General features: G+C 46.9%; 1 protein-coding gene across 1 annotated transcript in view; it reads right to left on the reverse strand.

The window, feature by feature from the left end:
• MYO1D (myosin ID) overlaps window positions 1–26,084 on the reverse strand; it is a gene marked incomplete at its 5' end in the record, with an annotated part of 101,695 nt that overhangs the window by 54,907 nt on the left and 20,704 nt on the right. The window contains 6 exons of the mRNA XM_010019378.1: window positions 551–655; window positions 1,367–1,511; window positions 2,629–2,852; window positions 15,093–15,300; window positions 19,524–19,690; window positions 25,216–25,348. Of these exons, the coding sequence (XP_010017680.1) occupies window positions 551–655; window positions 1,367–1,511; window positions 2,629–2,852; window positions 15,093–15,300; window positions 19,524–19,690; window positions 25,216–25,348 (982 nt within the window). The remainder of the gene's footprint in view (window positions 1–550; window positions 656–1,366; window positions 1,512–2,628; window positions 2,853–15,092; window positions 15,301–19,523; window positions 19,691–25,215; window positions 25,349–26,084) is intronic.

A 26,084-nucleotide genomic window follows, 5' to 3' on the forward strand; every position in this document is an offset into this window, starting at 1 on the left:
CTGCAATAGCACATTTTTAGAACTAAAAGGCATATAACAGCTTCTTAAAACTACTTGAACATCAGCAGCATCAGCCTGCCATTGAAATGGGTTTGGTCTGTTGGCTTTGTAAAATTCAGGATATCCTTCCCTGCCAGACAGTTAAATCCAGCCTCATTCAGACCATCCTGAACTACCCACAGGAAATTATACCAGCACATTTTTCTAATTAGTTTTCTAAACCTTCCAACCAATTTAACAAATAAACCATTGTCTTGCAAAACAAGGCAGGCCCAAGCCAGTGACACAGAATCAAGTGCATTTATTCATGCCTCTGACCTGCAGAGGCCACAGAAGCCACCCAAAGCAAGCAACCTTCGGTGCAATAGGTTCCAGGGTCGTATCCATCATAAAATCACTGACACTGCTCCTTCAAACTGCTTTGAACTGCTGCCTGTCAAAGCATGTCCAGGATTCCTCCCTCACCCTGGGCTTGCCAAGGTTTCACCCTGGCCACCAGAAGCTTCCCCAGGCAGCCCATGTGCGTGCAGACCACACGTGTGCCCGTTACCTTGCGGACGTGACAGGAGAAGAGAACGTTCATGTACTTGTCCTTCCGTTTCAGCTCGTTGGCAACAGGGATGAAAGAGCCCGTGGTCTGAGAGTTGTCTGGTTTCTGGAAGAGCAAAGACAGGCACGTAACTCTTCTTGCTCACCACAGGTAATTGTGTTACATCCCTGCTGGCCCGAGGACTGCAGCTGCAGCAGCTCGTCCGAAGGCTTCCTCCAGCCTCTGCCTCATCAAAGAGCTGCAGAGCATCTATGTGCTTTCTGAAAGAAAACCCTGAACAAAACAAACTGCTTAGAGGAAGGACGGAGTGAAAGGAAGCAATGCAACTTGCCTAGAGAGAACTTCTTTGTTCCTTTTCATTTTATGCTATTTCTTAACGTCCCATTATATCTTATCCCATATTACATCTTAGTTTTACATTGATTTCTTCCTTAGCTTTAGCCATTGAAGGGCCAGCTGATGGCATTACTCATTAGCTTTTCATGCTGCTTTCAATGCTCAAGCTAGGCTCAGCATTCAGAAAACCCACTCCTAGTGCAGTAGAAGTCAAAGATTCTGAAACTACATAAACCCATTTACAGAGGGAATTTCTCCCCCCCAAGAAACCAGAAGTCACTTCTTCAAGTGGCCCCTGTTCAGTAGCAGTGGCAATAATAGAATCCCAGACTGGTTTGGGTTGGAAGGGACCTTAAAGCTCCTCCAGTTCCAATCCCCTGCCACGGGCAGGGACACCTTCCACTAGCCCAGGTTGCTCATTTCCACCCTTTTAGCATCCTAAGCCCCAGTCACTCTGTTGATCACTTCACTTGTACTCACCAGGGCGATGTAATTCCCCTCCCATGCTCTTTGTAGGCCAATATCAGCTCTGTGACCCTTCAGCACTTCCATGGCAGCAACCTTGGCCCTCAGTTGAGGTAGGACTTCTGGTGGGACGCTCCGGATGAGTTCACCTGCTCTCCACCTGCCACAGAACACCTGAATCAGTCCCACAGTCTGTACCACACACTATGAGGACCTCTCCCAGATCAACACAACAGGAACAGCCCCAGCCTACCAATGTCCAGGGGAAATGAAGTCCCCCCATTCATAAAGCTGAGAATGCCAGTTCCCATTTCAAAGTCATCTCTGACTCCTAACAGATCTGGCTGGTAGACTGCCCATCCCACACCCAGAAGCCAACTACTGGCACATCTGTTTGCAATAAAGCTTTTGCAAGCCCGTTTTTTGGCTCATTTACAACATCATTCTCCTTTAACAGCTGAATGTGGCCCTACAATTGGAACTAACCAGCTGTAACAGGAAAGAGGGCAGGGCAGCCCACCCTTTACTCCATACCACATTCCTGCCTTCAGCAGCAACACCAGGTCTCCAGGATTAATGCTATGGAAAGTCTTTTAGCAACTAAAATGTTGTAGTTATGAGAATTGAGCTTATTCTGGAAGCAGAGAGGTTGTGGATGGCTTTCAAGAGGGAGCTGGGGAAAAAACCAAGGCTGACTTGATCTAGTGCTGGTGATAATCCCCCTTCAAGCAGATGGCTGGATTGGAGGTCTCTAGAGGCCCCATACAGCCAACATTTCTCCTGCCCAGCAATTTCCAGAAGTTGCCATTTTTCAAATTAGAATTGTAACTACTTTGCCTACAACTTACCAGAGAAAAAAAGTCACCAGCTTTCAGACGACAGATTGTAATAAAGGCATGAAATAGTTATATTTTATAGAATAGAACATGGGTGAACAGGGGAATATTGCTTATTCTACTGCAGAAAAATACTGGCTTAATCTAAGAAGTCTCGAGGAAGTCAAGGTTCCTTTTCTGCTCCCCCTCATCTAACAGCAGCAGCTCCTTTCTTTTAAACCTAAGCAGAAAGGGGCCAAGGAAGGAAATACAATGTCCATCCTGACTAAATCTTTGAAGCACAGTAATTATTTGTGTGCTCATGGGTACCAAAAGCCACTGACATCTTCATCTGTGACATCCAGTTAATGTTCTTCGGTCATTTCTCCAACCTTCCTGGAAGAAGCAGTAGCTTGTAGCTACTCGAGGTTAGACTGAAAAGACAAGAGGTTTCCTCTGTACCTGTGGTAAATGGTCTGAAGTGCCTCTTCAAACCGGCGCAGCACTTTGGGTGGGGTGGGCCACTGCACGTGCTTGCCATAGTCCTTCATCTGCCTCACGTTGTGGAAGCGCCGTGCAACCTCCCGGATGTAGGACTTCACCTTGTAGCGGCGGTAATACTTGAGGATGGTGAGGGCAGCCTTTGTCCTCTTGTAGCGAAGGCGAGCCAAAGTGCCCCTCCAAACCTGGGAGTAGGGAGAAACACTGTTAGCAATGGAAGGCAGGGGAGTTTTTCCTTTCTGTACTCCGATACTGCTGAAATCCATCAACAGATTAGTTTTATTGCCAAGGAAGTGACCGCTCTGGGCCAGTCAAATACAGTTAAAACATCACTGAAAAAACACGGTCGTGTATCCAGAAACAATTGTAACTCTGATTAAAAAAAAAGATTGCTTTGAAAATAGTGTGGGGAATACCTGTTCTGGCCGTGCACTGAAAAGCAAGCAAATAGGCAAATGATACTACAGTGATACCCTCCCAACTTGGTGCATGCAGAGCCACTGCGAGTCGTCTTTGTGCCTGGAGAGCACCACAGGCAGAGAACACCCCTGTTACAAGGGCCTGTAGAGACAGGACAAGGGGAATGGCTTTAACCTGCCAGAGGGGAGAGTGAGATGAGCTCTGAGGCAGAAGCTCTTCCCTGTGAGGGTGCTGAGGCGCTGGCACAGGGTGCCCAGAGAAGCTGTGGCTGCCCCATCCCTGGCAGTGTTCAAGGCCAGCTTGGACACAGGGGCTTGGAGCAACGTGCTCTAGTGGAAGGTGTCCCTGCCCATGGCAGGGGGTGGAACAGGATCAGCTTTAAGGTTCCTTCCAACCCAAATCAGGCTGGGATTCTATGTTCTGGACTTCTTTAACAGCTCATGCAAACCAGTACTCTGGGACCTGGTGTAGGAGGACTGCTGGCAATGACCTCCTAACTGGAGCCCCTGCTGTGTGATGCAGCAAGGCAGCACTCAGCCAGGCTGGGCAGGTTGTGCTGTTCCTATCCTGTAACCAGAGAAACGTGTATTCACCTGAGGGCTCTCAAGCTGACATGCACATCCCTGAGGGATGTATCAACAGCTGTACTTTCCCTCTAATATCATCACCAAGATGGAGACTGTATTTTTGTTTCCTTGTAGAATTAAACCAGAAGGATAATGAGCCTTCTCTGCTCACCACGGGCCCTGCTACAGGGTTTATTTCCCTCTTGAGAAACATCCCCTAGCACCACTGATGCATAGCAAGCCTTCTATTTACAGAAGAATTAATGAATTACCTGAGGTAAGTCCCAACAGGACATTTGCTTTTTATGAAGCTGATGCCAAAGGTTCTCGACAGCTTTAGTGATAATCTTGATGTGTGGCTGAAAGAAACCTCTATGTGCAAGCAGTATGTGAGGGGCTGCTCCAAACTCAAAGAGGAAAAAGAGATTTTGGGTCCTGAACCCCTAAAAGCAGAGGATTCTCTTATTTCAACCTCTGCCAGAGCAACCCCTCCTCATTCTCCTTTGGTCTCACTGTCCTCAAGTGGGATATCTCCCATTCACAACAGGTATGATCCATGTAGCTCTGGCAGAGCCCGGGGAGTTACTTGAGCAGCCACCACTTCACATTTGTGTTCTTGCACACGAGGACAGAGTCAAGACCCGCAGCTTCTCTGGGCACCCTGTGCCAGCGCCTCAGCACCCTCCCAGGGAAGAGCTTCTGCCTCAGAGCTCATCTCAATCTCCCCTCTGGCAGGTTCAAGCCATTCCCCTTGTCCTGTTCCTACAGGCCCTTGTCCAAAGCCCCTCTCCAGGTTTCTTGCCTTTTTAGGTATTAGAAGGAGTGGACTGGTACTAAAAATCTCAACACTGCATGTGTATGAATTAATATATAACATTTCCTTATTTATTCTTTCAAATCATTGGACAGTTTGAGGGAAAGCAGCATCCTCTGCATCACACATGCTGTTCTTAGTAGTCACTTTCAGCACACTCAATTATAACTGTGGTTTAGTTCTCTATAAGCTCCAAATCATAAAGAGATACAAGGACTTTGCCATACAAAGGGCATCAGAGCTCCTGAGAACTCAGGGCTTCCTGAAGCCACAAGCTAAAACCAACTTGCACAGAGCAAAGATTTCACCCAAAGTGCGTAAGGCTTTTAAATCTAAGCACTTCCAGATCTGAGGGCACATCAGATTCAGCAGCTGTATGAATGAGACTGAATCAGCAACTAGGATAAAATAACTGAACAACTCAAGAGCACCAAAGTAATTTGTGCCCTTTTTAAAAGAAAAGGGAAGATGACTTGGGTTGCTTGAGACATTTGAACAGACTGACGAGTCACAAAAGGTACCTGCAAGGAATGTGTGGTCAATAAACAAGACAAACTGGGTAAAAACCTACTGCCAGCTTCTCCTGTTTTCATTTATTAAGAATAGAAATGAGGAACAAAGGGTTCCAGTGGCAGCTGAGCAGCCTTCTGAACGTTACAAAGGAGCTCAAGACAAGAACAGGCACAGTAAATCTGTGTAAGCTGCTGAAGGCTTTGTAGAGCTTCACTTCTCTCAGTTCTCCCCCAAAACATTTTGAATCGGTTTATAGATACAGAACAAGGTCTTGATTTTGCTTCCTTGTGCTGGAAGCAGACACGCTCTTGAGGAAAGGCTCTTGCTGGGGTTATTCTTTACACCCGTCAGACCCCTGGAGAACAAAGGCGCGGTAACAGATTGCCCCGATGTTGTATCAGCTGCATCGCTGCAGAACTTGGCTTCCCAGCAGGAAGTGTCACAGTTGCTCCAAACACCAGCCTTCCAAATCCAATTATCCAGCCCAGGCATGCCCCTTGGCTACACACGAGCACTACACTATTCATGAAAAGCATATCCTCAAGTCAAGTTGTCATGAGTGGATAACCTCACTCTGAGTAAGGCCCTTCCTAACAGCCACAACGGCAGCGCCCCCCAAAAGAAAGCCAAAGAGAACAACAAACTCCTCCCGGGGAATGGGTTAAAAACATGTTTAAAATTGATTGTTTTCCTGGCTTAGTGTTTTCCTTTTGAAGCCCAGGGCTCATCTGTGCCCTCACCAGCTCACATCCCTGTCATGCCCCCTCCACAGAAACAAAACAGGGAAGCTGTGGCTGCCCCATCCCTGGCAGTGTTCAAGGCCAAGGCTGGACACAGGGGCTTGGAGCAACCTGCTCTAGTGGAAGGTGTCCCTGCCTGTGGCAGGGGTTGGAACTGGAGGAGCTTTAAGGTTCCCTTCAAACCCAAACCAGCTGATGATTCTATGATCTTTGCTTCAAGCAGTGCATCAGTGCTGCTGCCACAGCAAGCTGATGGTCCAGCAGACTCATCCAGAAACATGGACTGTGCAAACCTACAAAGCAGAGGAGGCTGTGTCAAAGCCACAAAGCCCTTATCCAGCAGCCACTGTGTGCACTCAGCACTGTGGAGTTGTGAGCAAAGGTCAGACCCCTACACAAGACAAATGAGGATGCTGGAGTGTTTCCTACCAACACACACCGTTCTCAGGCTCGAATACTGGGGGAGCATTACCTCTCCCAATGCACATTTTCCTTTCTTCCCTCCACCTCTGCTTTAGAACTCAAGAATACTAAGCATTGTAAAATGAAATGAAAGAATAACATTTCCAGAGTGAAGTTTATCCTGGCATTTAACAGATTCTTTTTGTTGCAAAAGCTATTTTTCTGTTATATGCTGTACGACAATGGTAGAGCCATGGCCAAGAATGGGAGCTCTGCATGCCAAAACCCCAATGGAAAGAAGATCCGTTCATCCAGGATTCTACTACTCTCTTTTGGCCCCAAGATAATGTCCAAGGTGTTTTCATATGATTTGTATGAAAATGAGCTCATATACGTTCAGAAAGGATTCAGCAGTTCACAGGCATCACCTTTCTGAGACCTGACAAGCAGTGAGCAGCTTTCAGCTTGAACTTCAATCCAAGCTCCACACCAGCAAGCTGGTAGTTCCAGCACTTGCACTTAGCAGATCCTGCAAGGACAGGGAAAAGCCTGAGCCTCACAGGGCCCTGTGTCATTCCTCCCACAGGCAAGAATGAAATGATACCTCCTTTGCCACTCTTTGTCTGTGGCTTTCACTTCTGATTAACTTGGCTTCCCATAGAAAGGAGACTAAAGATAACACTGTCCCCACCTGACCTCCTGAGATACCTCCTGAATCTCCAGCCAGCTTCAACCAAACCTGACAGAGGAACAGGAGACTCAAAGAGGCAAGTCCATATATCTTTCAGGAAAAATCTACAGCAGCGTAGAGCAAGCCTCAAATTCAAGTGACATTGCTTGAAACACTTCAGCATGAGCACAAGAGCCATCTGCCTTCTTTGATCTCCAAATCCCAACCAGCACACACGAAGCTCCCAGCCAGGAACAGCCACACAAGTCTGCCAAGCCAAACAGGTAGAGGGTACCAGAAAAAGCTGGCAGTATTCATAGAATCCCAGCCTGGTTTGGGTTGGAAGGAACCTTAAAGCTGATCCTGTTCCAACCCCTGCCATGGGCAGGGACACCTTCCACTAGAGCAGGTTGCTCCAAGCCCCTGTGTCCAACCTGGCCTTGAACACTGCCAGGGATGGAGCAGCTACAGCTTCTCTGGGCACCGTGTGCCAGCGCCTCAGCACCCTCACGGGGAAGAGCTTCTGCCTCAGAGCTCATCTCAGTCTCCCCTCTGGCAGGTTAAAGCCATTCCCCTTGTCCTATCCCTACAGGCCCTTGTCCAAAGCCCCTCTCCAGGTTTCCTGGAGCCCCTTTAGGCACTGGAGCTGCTCTAAGGTGTCCCCTTCAGGAGCCTTCTGTTCTCCAGCTGCCCCAGCCCAGCTCTCTCAGCCTGGCTCCCGAGAATAGCTGCTCCAGCCCTCGCAGCAACTCCGGGGCCTCCTCTGGCCTCGCTCCAACAGCTCCACGTCCCTCTGGTGCTGTTCCCCAGAGCTGGATCAGGGCTGCAGGGGGGGTCTCACAAAGCTGAGATTGGTTTTTTATTAAAACATATTAAAATCCCAATGAATGTAAAGGAGACTTGGCTGTGCCTTTAGAATCAGCTTAAAAACCTCAGTGAGCTTCTAGCAATGTTTCTAAGATTAAAGAAACCCAACACAGATCAAGCTCATCACCTTCTCAGTACACGAATTCTATACACCAACCTATTGGCTCATTTGCAAGCTGCAGGCTGCTTCCCAGCTCACAATTTCCCCTTACAAACAATATAAGAGAGAAAGGAAAACAAGCACATGGGCCCTGCGGAGCACACGGAAAACCAGCAGACCAGCCTGGAATGCCAAGATCACCTCGCTGTAGCTCTTTCATGGAAAAAGGGATAATCTACATCTGACCTAAATGCTGCAATCTCTGCGCGTGGAGAAGAAAACCCACCCAGCACACAAGTGAAACATATGAGGGAGCAAACAAACGCCCAGGATGCAGCAAACAAACCCAGCTCGTCTAAATTAAACACCAGGGTTATCTTTTTTGAGCAGTTCTGCAACTAACTAAACCTTGCAAAACTATTTCATGCTCGCTGGAACACAGCACACCTCCTCCCACCGGGCCTCCTTCGCACTAGCCTGAGCTGTAGCGTGATCAATATTTCATGCTGCCCTAGCACAAGCTGCCCCCCAGGCATCCAAACTGCAAAGAATAAACCAAAACCCAGCTAGAAATTCACACAGGCATGAACCTTCCCGCACAGCTTTAAAGGAGCTCAAACAGGAAAGGTTATGAAATATTTAAGTCAATAGTGCAGCGCAGAAGCTGCACCAGGGCTGCCCCGGGCTCCTCGGAGGCACTGCACTCTGAGTAACTGCTCAAAGCTGAAGGAGGCTTTAATCAGACTAGTGCCGATTGCTTTGTGAAAGGGGTCACCTCCTCGCAGAGCACGGGTAGGATGGAGCAGCAGATGCTCACCCACAGCACCCACCACCCTGTCCACCCATGATTCATGATCTGTGTTTTCCCAGTTCAAGCCAATTCAGATCCCAGCAAAGGTCTGAGGCAAATGGGTTTAACTGAAAGCCTCCCCGTTCGCACAAATCACATTACAGAGCACGTAAACAGCGAGTGGGAAGAGCCGCTTCATTTACTAAAACCTATTTTCTCTTTTCACATGACTCAGCTGAAAAACCTTCATTCTATCGCTCTGTTTAAGAGAAACAATATTCCACAGGGTAGGAAAGAGGGAAGGGTCCACTCGGAAATTAATTAGACTGTACTGGCAGGACGTGTCCAGTAACACACAAAAGGAAGGTGTTGTGAGCAAGTGGCACACGTGAGCCCTGCACGTGCTCCCACCGTGCTCCTGCAGCACCTTCTGCTGCTCCACAGCGGCTGCAGCCAACATGCTGCTGCTTCCAGCCTCCTGCCAGGCCAAGCCTGAGCTGCTGCTGCTGCAGCTCAGCCTGAAAGCCCCACGAAAACCCTTCACCTCCCTGCTCATACGAGTTTCCAGGTCCATTTGGTGCCCTTAGCAGTGTTGGCAGCACCCCACTGTCCGGACAAAGGGCACCCACCCCATGGCTCCGTTGTGGTGGCACTCTACAGAGTATCTGGCCTCTGGCAATGACCATGGAAGGAAGATGCTGGGACAAAGAAGATAGCTTTAGATGAACAGATGGAGAGAGCTGCCAAAGCTCCCGTATTAGGGAAGTAAAGTCTGCGATCACCAGAACAACACTGCTGCCATTAGAAGACAGGAATCTTCCCTCATCCCATGAATAATCCAGGTAGAGTTTTTCATGCTGAAGATATCAAATACAGATCATTTCACCATCTTCCATGTTTCCTGCTGGTAAAGACCACAAGGACAATCAGAAGCAAAGAACAAACACGGAGCAGTTAAGAAAGGTAGAACACTTCTCTGTGGGAAGAAAGGACAGAGAGGGGATGGGGCAGACATCCATGAAGACCTGCATGAGGGGAGGCAAGCAGCACAGGTGAAGCAATCGGATCAGTCTGCTGAGAGATCAGATTGGCCATAAAGCAACTGGCACTGTCTACACAGGGAATACATCCAGTTCTTCATTTTACTTGGTCCTTCACAACACCCACTGTTCCTCTGGAAGCAGCTACAGTGTCTCCTTTTACAACTTCTCCCTGTCAAAGCCTCTCAAGATCACAGCCTCAGTTCACACTACAAATCCACATAGAATTATATATCTATTTCCACTTATATTCAGAACTTCACAATTCCCCCAGGATGGTCAATGCCTCGAGTCTGGATGGCAAACACATGCATCACCTTTTATTTGGATCACTGAACCAAACCCACATCAGATTGCTACTGCCCATCCATAATTTGACATGGAAATGCCTTCTTTGTCAGATCAAAAGCTTCCCTTTGTGGTTAGCGCTTCCCCCGCACCATGCTTCAAGGACTCACGGGGCTGAGAAGAAAGGGCAGGTGAAACATTACATGATGACAAGTCAGCCATGGTTCTCTCTGCTCTTCCCTGCTGGGGCTGGGGAATGTTGCCATGGAAATCACAGCTGCGAGTGACAGCTCTCGGGATCGCAGCCGCTGCAGACCCCGCACGGGGATGGGGATGGGATGAAGATGCCACTTGGCCACAGTGGGACAACCACAGCGTGTGGCTCTGTGGGGCTGCACTGACCCCCGGGGCTGGGAGGGCTTCTGGGGGCTCTGGCGAGGAGGTGCTGGGCTGCAGGGCACGGACACATCCTGCTTCCTCTGCATTAGGCAGCAGAGATTTAGTGAAGCGATTACCATCCGCAGCTGTAGTGCTCTGATAAAATTACACTGAAATAGTGCACTAAATTATATTGACAAGATACATCATCTTTGCATTCTGCACGTGCTGGCTGGGCTCTTTTCCTTGAACAAAGCCCTGTTCTGCAAAGCTAATGAATCTGTGGGAACGTTTCCAAGGGCAGAAAAAAAAGCAAAGGGAGGTTTATGGCAGCTTTTATTGGATTTTATTTTTACCATTAACGTTAGAGCTGCTCCATTTGCATTCATGAAGGCAATCATATAGATGGCAAGACCACAGGTATAGTAAATAAACCCAAACACAGAACACAAAATGCAGGGATGTTCTCAGCTGGTGCTCCTAAAATGACCGCTCGATTTGACTCCAGCAGCGCCGTCGCCACTGCCATATGGGTTTGCTAATACTGGACACAGCTCTCACTTGGTAAATTCTCCTGGACCCAGCAAGTTGCCACAGTTAAATCACATCTGCTTACTGACTGCCTTTGGTCTGAAGTAAAATGACAGCCTGGAATCTCACTAACATTCGATCACAGAAGAAAAAGGAGCGTTGAAGATAAACCTAAAGAAGGAGCCATTTAGGAGATGTGGAACAAAAGAAAGTAAAATTATCTCCTTAAACTGGATGTCAGTTTTAATTCAATTTACCCAAACTCATAAGCAGCCAATTCTTATCGTCATTAAACAAAGGAACCAGCATCATGTTAAGGGTTAAGGGTTACTCACACGATGAAGCTCTTAAGATAATTACTGAATCTCTCTTTGAAAGCCTTGTGATTTGTATGACAGCAATAAAGCCCTTAATATATATAATTAGAAATGAAGACGTGCATTTAAAGCTACCAAGAAACAGAACTGCTAAATGCAGATTCTTCCTCCATTTAAAATCATTCCTGTGCAAAGACAAACGTTCCTGGAGCCCAGCCTGTGATCAGCTCCTTTGAAGGCTACGCCTTCCATCTTCCCTCAGTTTTTATCACACGAGTGCCTATTGTAACAACACCACATTTTATCTCCAGTTGTCTTTTCCTTTTCCTAAATTCAAATGCAACAGAAGGCTCAATTATTTTTTTAAAAGATTAATTTAATCTCTTTCCTTTGAGATGGAATCACAGTTTGCCTCACTCAGCCTCTGCTGCTGTAGGCAAAACTAAAGGGAAAAGGAGCAAGAATTACATTTCCATGCGTGTTTTCAATGAACAATTGAAAGCAAGTAGAGAACAGAAATGAAGATACAGGCAAAACTGCTCGGAGGATTTCAGAGCACAGAGAAGGCCTCTTCACATCCTTACCCTGATTTTGTATTGTGTTGATTGTTCCTTTTGCAGCACTGCCAGTCTCCAACTGCCCCATCTACTGGCAGCAGCACACGGCGGGTGCATGAGCACAGGAGTGACCTGACACTGCTGAGAGTGAGATCTAACGGTAAATGCAGAAGACCACACAAAGTGGAAAGAAAATGGAAGCATTTTCCAGATTTAACACTGGGAGGTCTCTAACTACATACTTACAGGCATAACCCAACGCCTGCTCCTTGGTTGATGAGCTGTGTAGTGAGCATTTCCTCATTCATGAGTGTTCCTTGGCTTTAGCTGCAAGTTGCAGGACATTAAAGAGCTCCTCTCCATTACTCTGCAAACACTGCAGAGCCTGGCTGAAGAACGTTCAGTATGAACAGAGATCCAGGTGAACCACACGGGGTTTCAGCTCCAGAAAAGGAGCTCTGGCCACTGCGCTTTCTTCAAAGTCTTCAGTATCTTGAGCACTTGTCTTTTCCCCACAGATCTTTTATCAGGCAAATTAGAATCTCGCAGAGAAAGAGAACAAAAAGATGGTGCTACCTGTCCTATTTCAATACTTTGGGCAGAAGAGAAAGATGCCTCCGTGCAGAGTTGTATTAGTCCCTCTCCACTCCAGGGAGAGGAGAACACAGGGCAGGGAGGTTTGGAAGCCATAGGACAATTGCACCAGTGATTAAACTTCTGTCACTTTTGCTGACTGTGGAACAAAAGAAACCCCAAAAGCACTGCAGTCATTCTATATGTAACCCAGCATGCCCGATGCCACACAAAACACTATAGCAAAATCCCTCACAGAGCCAGAGCTGATCCACTGTTCCTACAGGCAAAAATCTTTAGCCCTGCTCAACTCCGAGGTTGCTGAGCCCAGATCACAGCCCAGACTATGCAATTCTGAAGTTGTCTTCTAAAGAAGGGGCCAGCAGACTCACAGAAACTGGCATTTTGCTGTTACATTGTGCCTCACACTATTTGGTGGCTTTTAGCTGAAGGAGGAGCTTCAGTGCTCACCTTGCAGCGAGCCATCATCTGTTTCACAGCACAGCCAGGCTGGGCCTTTCAAATCATTCTTCAGTAACTGCACCTTTCACCTGCAGCAAAGGTCACCTCTCAAGTCCTCAGGCATTTAATATGAAACCCAGGGTCACCTGGGAGCAAGGTGTCCCCTCTGCAGCTTTATTCAAGCAGGAACTCATTAGCTTGCCTCATACCACCACGGGAAGAAAGAGAGACTCCAGATTAATGGCATGACCCAGTGAACTTGCTGAATGAGCCAAATGAGACCAAACTGCTTAGAAAAGTGGCTGCAGAGGGGGAACAATTCCTGAGAAACCAGAGTGAGCGTGGTGGAACTGCAGCAAACAATCCAGAAGAACCTACCAGAGGTGTTTTGAGAGGGGCCTCACAGAGCAGACCCATTGCGCTCCAAATGAATAAGCCAGAATAAGCTTTCGGAAAGGCATGCTGCCATTTCCAGGGAAGAGACCTGGAATTCATCTTCCAATACCTAAAGGGGCTGATAAGAAATCTGGAGAGGGGCTTTGGACAAGGGCCTGTAGGGACAGGACAAGGGGAATGGCTTTAACCTGCCAGAGGGGAGATTGAGATGAGCTCTGAGGCAGAAGCTCTTCCCTGGGAGGGTGCTGAGGCGCTGGCACAGGGTGCCCAGAGAAGCTGTGGCTGCCCCATCCCTGGCAGTGCTCAAGGCCAGGTTGGACACAGGGGCTTGGAGCAACCTGCTCTAGTGGAAGGTGTCCCTGCCCGTGCCAGGGGGTTGGAACAGGATGAGCTTTAAGTTCCCTTCAACCCAAACCAGGCTGGGATTCTATGAAAAGGAATCAGACCAAATACCTGGTAAACACAAGAAATGTGTTTCACAAAACTACTAAAGCTTGCAGCAGGGGACTTTTCCTTCAGGGTCTTACTCTTCACCAAAAGTGATTGAGGGTTAGGAAGTTTGTGCAAGTTTACTTTAACTGCTCAGCTTTAGAGCACACTTTTTCTCTGTGAAGTCTTTATACCCATCTGTCAGCACTTTCTATTTCTGACGGGCAAAAAGGGTTTCAGAAGTCTTGTTGTTTCCTGAGTTCCAAGATTGACAAAGAAAAAAGCCATTTTAAGAAACATGTTTCTAAAATCTTGCACTAGTCAACAGTCCCTGCTAATGACAGAGTCAGTTCCACCATCTCTGTGGCTCTGAAAGTCAGAAGCTGTTGCTCCTTACTAGACAGATCACACTCGTACAGAACGCGGTTTTCAGCAAGTGCTAAAAGCAGCTCTTGTACTTTTATCCCTCTCGTATATGTTGGTTTTGAGGTTACAAAACCAACTGCTATTTGTTGTGGCCCCAAAAAAGCCCCTCCATGATTTCAGAGCTTGCCAAGTCACAACAAACTCCCGTGGCTCAGAACAGTCCCTTCTAAGCCAAGTCTGAGAATGCGTTTGCCCTGAAGTCACAGAACGTAAAACTGCTTAAGGGTAAAACCAGGAAGATCTTGAGCTCAAATCCCATGGTCAGAGAGGAAAGACAAGCACACAGCTCCTGATGTGCATTGCCTGAGGTGTCTTGCCCTTTGTAATGCTAAGGGGCTTCTATTTTCTGTCACTCTTTCACCCAAGCTGCTGAGGCAGGTTTTCCAGAGGCTCTGCAACAGTGTTTTCCCTTGTTCCTGTGCTGTAACTCCTCAGCTTGCACCTACAGCCTCCAATATTGGATGTTACAGGTTCTTATGGGAAATGCTTGCTACCAGTCTGCAAACTATCCCTTCTTTCTGTATCCCTCAGCTGTATTTTTTGGTTTACATTAGGGGACTTCATAAGGTGGATGCTCCAAGCTTAACAAACCAAGAAGCACGAGCATCTGGCCCCAGTGTTTGTATGCTCCTGTCAGCACTAAGAGTATCATAAGAAACAACAACAGGGATTTCACACAGACCCTGATAAAACCTCAGTAATTATGAATGGAACAATATGACGAGGGAGACCACATGTTGCTCCAGGAGAGATGCCCGGGAGGATGCTCATTTGGGAATCCTGTCCCTTCTCTTCCTTGATGGCCTCCGGGGAAAGTTCCCCCATCTCTTTTCTCACTCTGTTTTCCCCTTTTATTCCTTCCTCTGCACCCCCAAGACTTTTACCATGAGAGTTGATGGCACGGATCCACTACTAAGCTTTCACACAGCTTTTAAGCCTGTCTCAACATCCGTGTGCATCCCTCTTACACATTCAGCCATACAAACTCCTGTGAGTTTCCAGGAGCTGCTTTCACTGAGTAAAGAGCAACTTTTTAAAACAGCAACTGATAGGCCCTACGGCTCACAGCACATCACAGCACATCCAGAGCAAAGGTGGTTTAAGGGACTTGAACTGAGGTTTTTAATGCAGTAAACTCAGCTTTACCTTCTGTAGGAAGAGGACAATCCTCACAAGCATCTTGGCATGCAGTTCCTCCAAGGTGAAGAGAGTTCGAGGCGTGCGGATGAAGATCTTGGTCTTGCCATAAGCCACGTCGTGCTGAAATCCATGGCACTCTATGAGCTTCTTCACAGCATCTTTGTCTGAAGGGAGGTCATGGTTTGGCCAAGTGAATTCCGAGATCATCTTGTACCTGGAATTACAAGGTATGATTTACAAATGTAAACCTCTCACCCAGCTTCTCCTGGCCAACCTTCAGCAGGTTTTAGAAATAATTATGATCTAAATCCTAATAAAACTGATTATAGCTAGAAGAGCCTCAAGACATCCTCTGCAGGAGTCACGCGCCTCAAAATCCAAGGAAAAGGAATACGAGAGGCATGATTTTGTGAAGAGTTCACCTCATCAACACCAAACTGATGAAACATGACAAACCTCACCAGTGTCTTCCTGCAGGTTTGGCACTTCCTTTATTCACACTCTCAGCATTCCATCTGAATGTTATTTACTTTGGTGAGAAGAGCAGCTTTGGTGTGCTCACACTGTGCAGAAGGAGCCAACTGCAGTCAGCTGCCTTGTCACAAACCCTCCATTTAACAATCCTGCAAGGAACGTCTCCTGTTCATCACTTTGGTATGTCACATTTCTAACATCTTGCTCTGGATCACCACATTTCTAACAACATCTATTATCTACCAAGGTAGCAGATAGTTGACTGCGACAGTTGTGAACACCACAACTGCCTGTAATTGTTACGTCCCATCCTTACTCTCCAAGCTCCTTTTTACACTGGGAGAAGGAATGCAGATTGGAACTAAGACAACTACAAAGGAAGCACGAGAGTAACTGGATCCCACTCAGCTCTGTAAGATTTACCAGCCCTGCAAAGTGCTGATCAGGTGAACACACGTTGGCACAAAGCAACAATGAATTTTCTACGTAAGATTTATGGACACAATCAAAACTGTAATAGACATTTTCACTCTAATAGTACCCACATTCCTGTTCTAAATAAAACAGGCATGCAGCAATCTGAAGCACTCCTCTATTTAAAAGCCCACAATCCAAGTCAAACATCAATCTCAATGTTTCAGTCATGCAGAATTTTCAGCTCCTATTAAATGGATGCAGAAATAAACCATTTTACTGGGGAGAGGGTGCACTACAAGGAGTTACTAAATGGACTAAAATCAGCCTGAATGGAAATAACATCACCCTGCTGCTTTCATTCATCAAATTAGCCTTCTGAAATACGCTGTTGAAGAGAGGGGGAAAAGAAGGTGCCTATGCAGGGAACACCATCAGTGTGAGGGTTACACCATGCAGACAAGGGATCTTACTGGTTGCTAAAACAGGAGTACTTAAAAAACACACTCACAAAAGAGGATTTTGCATTTATACTTGGTTGGCAGAAGCATTCCTTCTCTCAAATACAGGCACACACAGGGGACAAATGTTTTCCACTTGTTTCTCTTTCCTGTTCTCATCAGGAAGATGTTCCTGCAATAGTTAATTCACTGGAAAAACCCTTGAGACTGTTACATTAGGGAAAAAAAAAGACAAGCAGAGCAGCAGCACAAGCTGACGGGGGCCAGAAAAAGAAGGGGAAGATGTCAGAGACCTGCCAACATGCCCAAGAGATGGGTAATTCTCTTCCTCCTTCACAACAAAAGCAGGGCTATGGCATAGAAGGACATCCCAGGGGAAAAGGGACCAGCTCCCTCCGAGCCCTCAGGTGGTGGGGCTGGTGTTGGGATATCGTGGTGGTCCTTGTGCAGCTTTAGTTCCTCCCCAGCACGTGTGGTGTGATGCCACCAGCTCGTGCCCCGCAGCAGGTCCAAATCCCAGCCTCCTGCTAATTATAGTGAGGCAGAACCCAAACTAAACCTGCTCACTAACACCACAACCCTTCCCCTCTTCCTGCCTGGAGCTTTGAAGGTCACTTCTACATTAAGCATCCACTTCTACACCACCTTTGTTTCTCTGTACTTAGCTATAGAAACACCCAACGTGCATGAGGGGCTACTGGAGTTCACAATTCCCAGCAGAGCTCTCCCAGGAACCAAGATTTTTGCAAGCCACTAAATTATGAAGCCTTTAATGAAAAACACCGGGTCTGCACATGAATCTGGGCCCTACCCTCCTCTTCCCACCGTGCAGGTCACAGCTAGCTGCTGTCATTTATGTGCTATATTTAACACAGCCTGGAAACAGGCATGTGGATGCCGTGACCGTGTTGGATTACGCTCACCCGTGGCCATGGCTGCAGATGCCTCAGAGGCGCCGTCCTTCCCCCTGCCCTGCACACAGACCCCTTCCTGAAACCCAATCAGCTTCTTTTTGATAGGAAGCTATATATTAAACCCAAGGAATGCAGCACATCTATTTCAGATACATGGCCCTGACGTGCATTCCACCCAATTGGAAGATGTAGTTACCAAGTGAACGCACAGCATCTCCTGGTCCAACAAAAATATACGTGGGCTTTACTTTCTGGTTAAGGGCAGAGTGGTGCACACAGAGCTTAAATGAAGTTTGAAAAGGACATTTAGTATGGTCTTAACTGGGCTTTGCTTCATTTGCTACCGATAGGTGTGAGGTATCAAAAGTAAAGGTTGTATTTTAGGGCTAAATAGCAACAAACTCTTTTCTCACAGAAAGGAATGTTATTTTTAGTATGATTTTATATACACACCTACATACATATATATATATATAAAGGCATACTTGCACCCATATATATATACATGTATCTCTCATCTCTATATAACCGGATATGTATCTCCTGTCCCCTCTCAGAGGAATCAGCAAAACAAAGCACAGGTACCTGCTTTGGGCTCAGACAATCTGGAAGCTTCAGGGGCCTGTAAGGGAGTGAAACATGTTTGTGGGACTGAATTTTCACAGTATCTTTCACCAGTGTAAGCAAAGAGGTGACAAAGTTAGGTCCCAACGTCACCTCTTGCCGAGTAACTGGGTCTGTCTCAAGATGTGCCACAGATGCAGTGCAGGAGTCCGGAGCTGAAGGGCTTGGAGCCTACTCCACGTTCCCAGTCTCCCAGTAAGTATGTTAAATATAAAGGAACAGATTCCTTGTGATCCCAGTTCACAAACCACTCAAAAGCTGTACAGTTTGTTCCACAAATCATCTCCCCCAGCCCCTGTAAGAGGGTTTCTCATCCAGACAAGGAACAAAGAATTCTGGTAAAAATAAACCCAATACCCAGGCCAGGAGATTGTTATTTATTGGGTTTTTAACTTAGAAAAGGCAATACCGTGATATGCAAATACAGTGTCTGATCCCCCACGCTGGAGATGATTAATCCCACTCCAGGGTCCAGCAGAACAAATGCTACAATAGCCTGAAAGCTGAACCAGTTGCCATGTGCTAATTTGGTTTACAGGCTGTAAACACCACTTCTGGTCTTCAGCTTACAGGAGCTCATCAAACCTTCATTAAAAACAAAGCAGCTGTTTATATTAATAGTAATTACACAAATCTGAAGAGTAAGTTGTAATGAATTCCACATGTGAGGGTGAAAGCATGCTCTAACCACTGCATGATGTTGAAGAAAGCTGATACACAGCCCTGCAGGCTGTATTTAGTGAGCCAGACCCTTTCGTTCCACTTCAGGTATCATGAAATATCCAGGCAAATCTCCACTGTGAAGAGCAAAAGATCTTTCAGCAGCACTTGGTTCCTAATGCATGACATCCCACCTGCTCAAAGAGTTTCATGGTTTTCTACACTCACAGCCTTTTTCTCACCTGCTTCCACAACAGAAGTGAAAACTCAATTCACTATTTCATCAGCACGAGGTGGAATTCTCACTGCCCAGGCTGCTTCACTGAAGCCACAAGACAAATTTCAATCTAAACCATTTAATTTGTCACAAGTCTAGTAGGAACTAAGAGGGCAAGAAGTATCAAAGCCACGTTTTAATGGGGTCACGTTGCTATCCCTCTTGAGACTTCCAGTTCTAAAGTCCACAGGTTTTCTCCTGTGCACACGTGTCACTGTGCACCATCAAGCACCTCCCAAGACACACAGTTCTGTCTGTCTGTCTCGCTGCAACAATTAGACAACGTGCAGAGAGAAAACAGAAGTTAATTAGTTCTGGTTTGAGGGTTATGCTCTGGGGAAGAACTTCAGTACGCTTTCCTGCTGCAGAGAGTCATACAGCAAATGGATTTGAGCAGAAGTGGAGCCTCTACACGCCTCTACACACATCTGCTGTCACAAAAGGCGAGCAGAGTCCCTGTTAGACCCACGTTATCACACTCAACCACGCAAGTCGAGAGCCCAGAGGACTCAAGACTTCCTCTTCGCTCGAGGGGAGACAGCCAGATCCCACACCTCATTCCAAGACCTGAGCTTGAGCCCTGCCAAGCGTTGAAGGGAGCCACCCCTCCTACCTGTGCAGAAACTTCTCGTAGGTCTGGCGGTAGGCGAAGCCGGCGCGTCGCACCCGCACGTTCTCCAGCAGGCCGAGGTACTCCACCTGGTGCCTGCACCGCTCCTCGTCAAACAGCTGCGGTGACTTCTTGTCGTTGGGCTTGATGCAACGGACGTAATAGGGCTCCTGAGGGACAAAGGAAAGTTCAGTCAGAAAGAAGAGTCTCTGCAGACACAGCTGCTGCTCAGGGGAACACCGAGGTGTCAGTGAACCCCGGCATCTGAGGCAGGTTTGGGCGCTTAACAGGAATTACAAGGTTAGATCAGAAGTGACACGAGTGGCACATAAAACCTTCCTCCTCTTCACCCACTGCGATGACACCTGTTACAGGATCCACGTGTTACACGTTTGAGTTTGACTGAGCTTGCCTATGTATCAGAACCAGTTCTGCATCCTCCTCCTCCTCTGTAGACAAATGATAACAAGAAAGGGCTTCATAAAAGACAGAAAGCCCAATGTAATTGGTTGTCCTGATTGTCAGATACGGCTTTCCCAGTATCAACATCTAAAAGCAGCATGGATTACTCTGTAATCTTTAAACTATGCTGAGTTCTCCAGAGCCTCTTCGGGTCCTGGATGGTTTCAACAGTGATTCCAATGAAGCAGTACAATGTGGGTGCCAAATCTGAAGGCAATACATAGCTTGAGAGTGCAAGAACCCACAACCTTAACAAATGGGAGGAGTGGTCTGGGGGGAAAAAAAAGGAAGAAAAGATTAATTTGGTGAGGACAAATGTAAAGTTCCCATTTAGGCAGAAATAGTTCCATAATAAAAGAATGAAAACCTGATTTACACTTGTGCTAAAAAGAGACCTACAAGTTCTAGTTCAACATGAGCCAATGTGAGTTCATGTATTTCTAAAGAAGGGGCACAGGAAGAAGAAAACTGGAAGGCAAAAAACCCAGCAGGTTTCTATATATGTGCACATCACCTTTGGTTTGGGGCACTGCAGCTCCAGAGGGACGCAAACGGTGCTGACTCAGTTGAGGGAAGAACAGGCAAGATCAAAACCCCAGAAAATGCGACTCTGAGGAAATACAGTTTGAGTCTCGAAGGACTGAGGAGCCACAGAAGCCTCCTGATGTTAGACATGATGTATTTGAAGGGTACATATGAAGAAAAGCAAACTTTCAGGTTTAGGACAAACGAGCTTTTGCTACAGTATAAAAATTCAACTGATGCATTGGGTAAAGAAGGAATGGGAGTGAAATGTGTGTGGAAAGGGAAGGAACCTCCAGCATTAGAGAGGAACAGCCTGAACAACCTCCTGCAAAAAGAAGATAAGAGGCAGAGGTGTCCTCAAACAGGAAACAAATCAGGTGCATTCCCAAAGTCCCTTCCAGCCCTGTTTTCTATGATTTGTCTATGATTTAGCCCTATTTGCTACGATTTTAGGTCTTTTACTTAATCTCAGGAGAATATGAAAGGCCCCAAATTGCTATTTTGCCTTCAGCAGTATTGATGAAACAGGATCATCCTTGACTCTCCTGGCTAATCCTGCGTGAGCAGCACTAACAACAGGCACACAGAGCTTCTGCTCACTAACAAGTGTGAACAGGCTGGATATGCGTAAGGAACAAGGGAGGGAGGCCTTGGAAAAGCAAACTCGTATCCTAGAAACTGATACGAGCCACTGGATCTTCTGGGGAAGACATTGGTCTGGAACGTTTCCCTGCTTTTTTAAGCATGCAATCAGTAGCACTGGGCTCTGCTTTTCTCCTGGAGGGCTGTCCTTAGGGTAGGAATATATGGCACCAAGGAGAGTGAGTAAAATCTAAGCCAACCACCCCTCCAAGTGCTGGCAGCATCCCTGTGCTGCAACTCAGGAGCGTGTAAGTAGGTATAGAAGTGTGTGGGCAATGTATGTTCTTACATCACCTCCTTTCTCCACTAGTAGCTCCATCTCTCCCCACGAACTGCATCAGGGGTAGCTCTGTCACAGTCTTGTCTGGCTCCTTTCCTTACAGGGAGGCTGAGGCAAAGCTGGATGCAGTGGAGAAAACTGCCCCACTCCCAGAGAACCAGCTGAGCCCGCAGGCAGCGTATCAGTGCTCTCTTCATCCTGCTCTGCCTTTCAGATCCTCTCAGTTAGTGGTGGGCTCAGGAAAGGAAGGAGCACTGAGGACAAGGCTTCCTCAGGGCAGCAATGTCAGCTCTGGTCTGTGTGAGGTCTTCTACCTCACAGACTGAATGGAAAGGAAAAAATGGTGAAATCGAACATGCTGGTACAATCAAAAGAGTTCTAAGAGATTTACATACTAACGCTTTTGTCTTTCTCCTGAGAATTCTCTCTGCACTGGAGGTAAGAAGGTTTACAGGGGTCTTTATTCACTCGACAGCCTCCTACCAGCTCTCAGAACGTGCCATCTGTGTGGGTGATGATTTTCCCTTCAGCGGCAGAGCTGGGCTGTGCCATGGGAACACGCTGTCACCGCTGCTCTTCACGCTCCCAGACACTGGGTGTCAAGCTATGAAGGCAGAAGCAGCCCTTTCAGAACTTCACATCAGCGCTGAAGTGGTTTTGACACGGTCATGGCAGCTATAACTGAGGAGGAGTAGGAGTTTGCTGGACCTGATGCCTGCAGTTTATAAGCTCTGGATTTTAATCTCTCAGTTGTATGACAGTAAGTGAAGGCCAGGTTGTTCATCTGCTAGAACAAGCCTCCTGTTTGACTGGGAATAAGCTATTCAGGGAAAATGCAGGATATACAGAGAACTCCCTGAATTACAACTCAGCTTAGAAGCTGTGAAAGAGGCTGCAGTTGTGGAGGTGAGCGGTCTGCAGTTCTGCCCTTCCCCTCTTGCTAATATTCAGCTACAATTCACCCACGTTAGTCACCCTTAAGGACAAACCTATCCCAGCGTTAGCAACGGGGTCACTAACATCAGAATGATGCCAGACCATGCAAGAGCTGCCCACAAGTACCACTGTGTTGCATCTGATGTTAATACAACTCCTTTGGTGAGATGGATATCACAAATATTCCACATTAATCTGCAGAGCTGCAACATCTTGGATGGCTGCCCCATCCCTGGCAGTGTTCAAGGCCAGGCTGGACACAGGGGCTTGGAGCAACCTGCTCTAGTGGAAGGTGGATCTTTGCCATTCAAAACCACAACAAACCTCAGTGCAAAAGATCTGGGACTTCCAGCTCAGCACAAAGAGGAGTGACTGTGTCTGCCTTTGGTATCAAAGGCAGAAGTCAAGATGCTGCTTTCCTTTTGGAAAACAGAAATAGGAAGTTCCTGCACAGACAGGAGATCATCTATCAGAGCAATTACAGCATAATTAAAGCCTCTCAGCAATGACAGCTACCAGGGTAAATTCTAAAGCAGATTATTCCATGCTTACAATCCCACCAGCCTCAGCTCTTCAGGGGGATAATTATGCAGCTCCCATTATTGCACCATGGGGCTGTCAAGCCCGGGAGCTGCATTTTATAAATGGAAGAACTGAAATGCAGAGCCACAAAGGCCCCAGTTCTGAAAGCTGGTTGGATGCCTGATGGCACCTCCGGTATTGGTGGTTTCCTTGGTTTTTAAAGCCAGCTGAGTGAGGTTTAGATGTTTAAGTATCAAAAAGAAAATGAAGCAGTTTCAAACCATTGCTCCCTAAACAAACTCCTCCTCCAAAGGTTTCTTCTTCATAGTTTACAGCTCATTAGATGAGAGCAGGGATAGGACACAGGACTGACAAATCTGTGTTGGATATGTTCAGTCACAGTGCTGACATTAAAACTTACTAGAGATGAAGCCTGTCAAGCTGAATAGGAAGACAGGTATAGAAGAAAGAAGAGTCAGACAAAGGGAGTTACAAAGAAGGAAAGGGGAGGTGGAAAATGTGGATGTTGAGAGAAAGAGTTCCTGGAGAAGCTGATGGTTCACAGCCGTGCCAGGCAAAGGGCTTCCCAGGTCAGTATTTAAAAGAGCAGCCACCCAAAGGCCCTTCCACCTCAACCCATTTCATGATTTTATGAAGCCACCAGCTTGAAATGCAACAAAATTCAGGCCTATCCTCATGGTGTTTTTGAGAAACAGCTGAGGAAAACATGAGGTGGTTTTACCTCTCCCTCTGGACCCGCAGGCACAGCAGCTCACACCCCTTGTGCGACGCGGTTTGAGAGGGCTCTTTTCATCAGCTGTTAGTGCAGGCTTCCACATACAGGCCTGCAGGGTCCAAGCCACAGTCAGACACGAGATGTTGTTACTGTCTAGCCCAAGAAATGCAACTCTGGTCCCGAGTTAAGCACAGGAAGAATGAGTAACATGCCCCAAGGGAAGAATCTCAGTACCCGTAACTGCACTAAGTGGTGTCCCCAAAGGAGACAGTGGTTTCACCAGCCCAGGAACAGCGACTGTTACCTGCTGCCCAGCCCACATAAGTCAGTTTGCAAACTTCAGGACCCACAAACACTGTTCTGTGAAGAGCATTAGCCATGGAAAGTTTTAAACAGCAGACTCCAAAGTGCAAACTTCACCCCCTTCATTCCAGCTCTCCAAAGGTTGGCCATAAACTGCTGCACAACCACGACAGCCCTTGGCTCCTTCTTGCTTGGCAAGAGCCCTTGTTAAGTCCTGACAAACACGCCTGTTCCATGAGAAGCTTCCCTTTAATGGGCTCACTCTGGGAAAAACAATCTGAGACAGTTTTCTTCCTTGCTGTTCAACAGAAAATCAGGAAAACCCAACATCTTTAATACCAGTTTCTCAGTGAAAGTTTAGGGAAGGTAAATAACGGGAAAGGGCTACTCTGAGACACACAGAGAACCTCCTAGTGAATTCAGGAGCTTAAATTTGACTCTGAAACAGCTCCTGGTTCTGGCCAATCCTTGGAAAAGGCTGGTATTTGTGACGGAGATATCAGTGATAAATAAACTGAAATTAACTCATTTCACATGAGCCAGCCAGCCTTCAATGATGAATTTTGGTACCTACTGCCTCAGGGTGGATAATGAATGATTTAAACTCCTCATCTCCTGCTGTGAGCTGCAGGAATTGTTCAGCCCCCCACAGTGCTCAGTGTCCTCTCGACTATTCTATTGCTACAAATACCAGGTGGCCCAGAATAATTTTGCCAACAAAGAAGCAAATGAAGTTTTTCCATGAACACTTGCTGAGCCTCCCACCATGAGGTGCCAGGTACCCGCCTTGATCACAGCCTGGCTCAGCAGCAGATGCTGTGACTGCTCAGGATGAAAGAGAACTCCATCCATCAAGAGAACAAGCAGCATCACTCAGAACCTTCTTCCTTCCCCGACCACTCATTTTCACAACACACACAGAAACCTCTCTGGGTTCTTGACACCTCTATACCAAATTTAGGTTAGGGCTAGGCAGCAGATTCTATGGAGGAGTGATAGACAAGGTACATCTTGGCTCCCTGGAAAGTCCATCCATCTCCCTCTCATCAGGGTCACAGGCACCTCCTCCAGCCCCACAGCTCATGATTTGTCACCCAGGAGAGCTCCTCTCTGGCTGCACAGGCAGTGGGATAGGGCCTCTCTCAACCACATTTGTGCGCACTTTCTCCCTGCCCATCCTGGAGCACTAACATCTCCACCACAGCACCAAGATGCCAGGAGTGCAGCAAGGTCACCCAGTCTCTCCACGAATCAGAAGCTGGAGTTGGTTCTGCAACAGAAATATTTACCTTCGATGCCAGGTTGTCCACTAGTGCGATCATGGAGTTCTTAAAAAGAGTAGCAGCTGTCAGAGGTCTCTTGGTTACCTCAGTGATGCTCAGTTTACCTTCAGGCCACATCATCTTCAACACAGGGTTAGAGCTGGAAGAAAGTCTCTTTAATCGCACAGTCTAACAACAGTTCCACTAAATTCAGAATTCACCAGCTTGGTTCTGCCCAGATCTACTGGTGTTTTCAGCTCAAAATGTATCAGCCAAACCAGCCTGACATTCCCAGGCAAAATATCTCTTGCTTTTGAGCAATATATGGTTCAGGCTGAACCCCCTTGAAAAATGACAAGTGCATTCTCCTCTTCAGATAAAGATGTGCAGTAATGGGATAGTAAAAACCCTGCAGAAGTGATCTATCAAAAGCAGAGTCTGCCTTTCTGACACAAACATAAAGAATTTAATCAAAACAGTAAAGAGTAAGACCATAGCCCGCACTCTCCTCCCTTGGAATGTGCTATCTGAGTTCAAGCTGTGTTCCTGCACCATTCTTGCTGTATAAAATAATTTATACGTTTTAGCCTGTATTTTCTTGAAGGGTTGAAGGTGAGGTAGAATGGCCATGATGGATGGCAAGAGCTCTGCAAGAGACAAAAGCTGAGAGCAGTTACAGCTATCTAATAGCCAATCTATCACATGCTGTAATATGCTGCAAGTCATCTTTGGGAGCAGCCTTTTACTAGGGACTTAACAGAAAACAGAGGTTGCATTTGATGAAACCTCAGGACAGCAAATATTTTTGCAGGTTTTGGTTAACGTGAAGCCTTGGAAACACAAACAGCAAAAGCATTCAAGGGAGGACACTGAGTAAACACAGCAGGGCTCTCAAC

Source organism: Nestor notabilis, unplaced genomic scaffold, assembly GCF_000696875.1.
Source record: "Nestor notabilis isolate BGI_N333 unplaced genomic scaffold, ASM69687v1 scaffold3988, whole genome shotgun sequence".
Lineage (NCBI taxonomy): Eukaryota > Metazoa > Chordata > Aves > Psittaciformes > Psittacidae > Nestor > Nestor notabilis.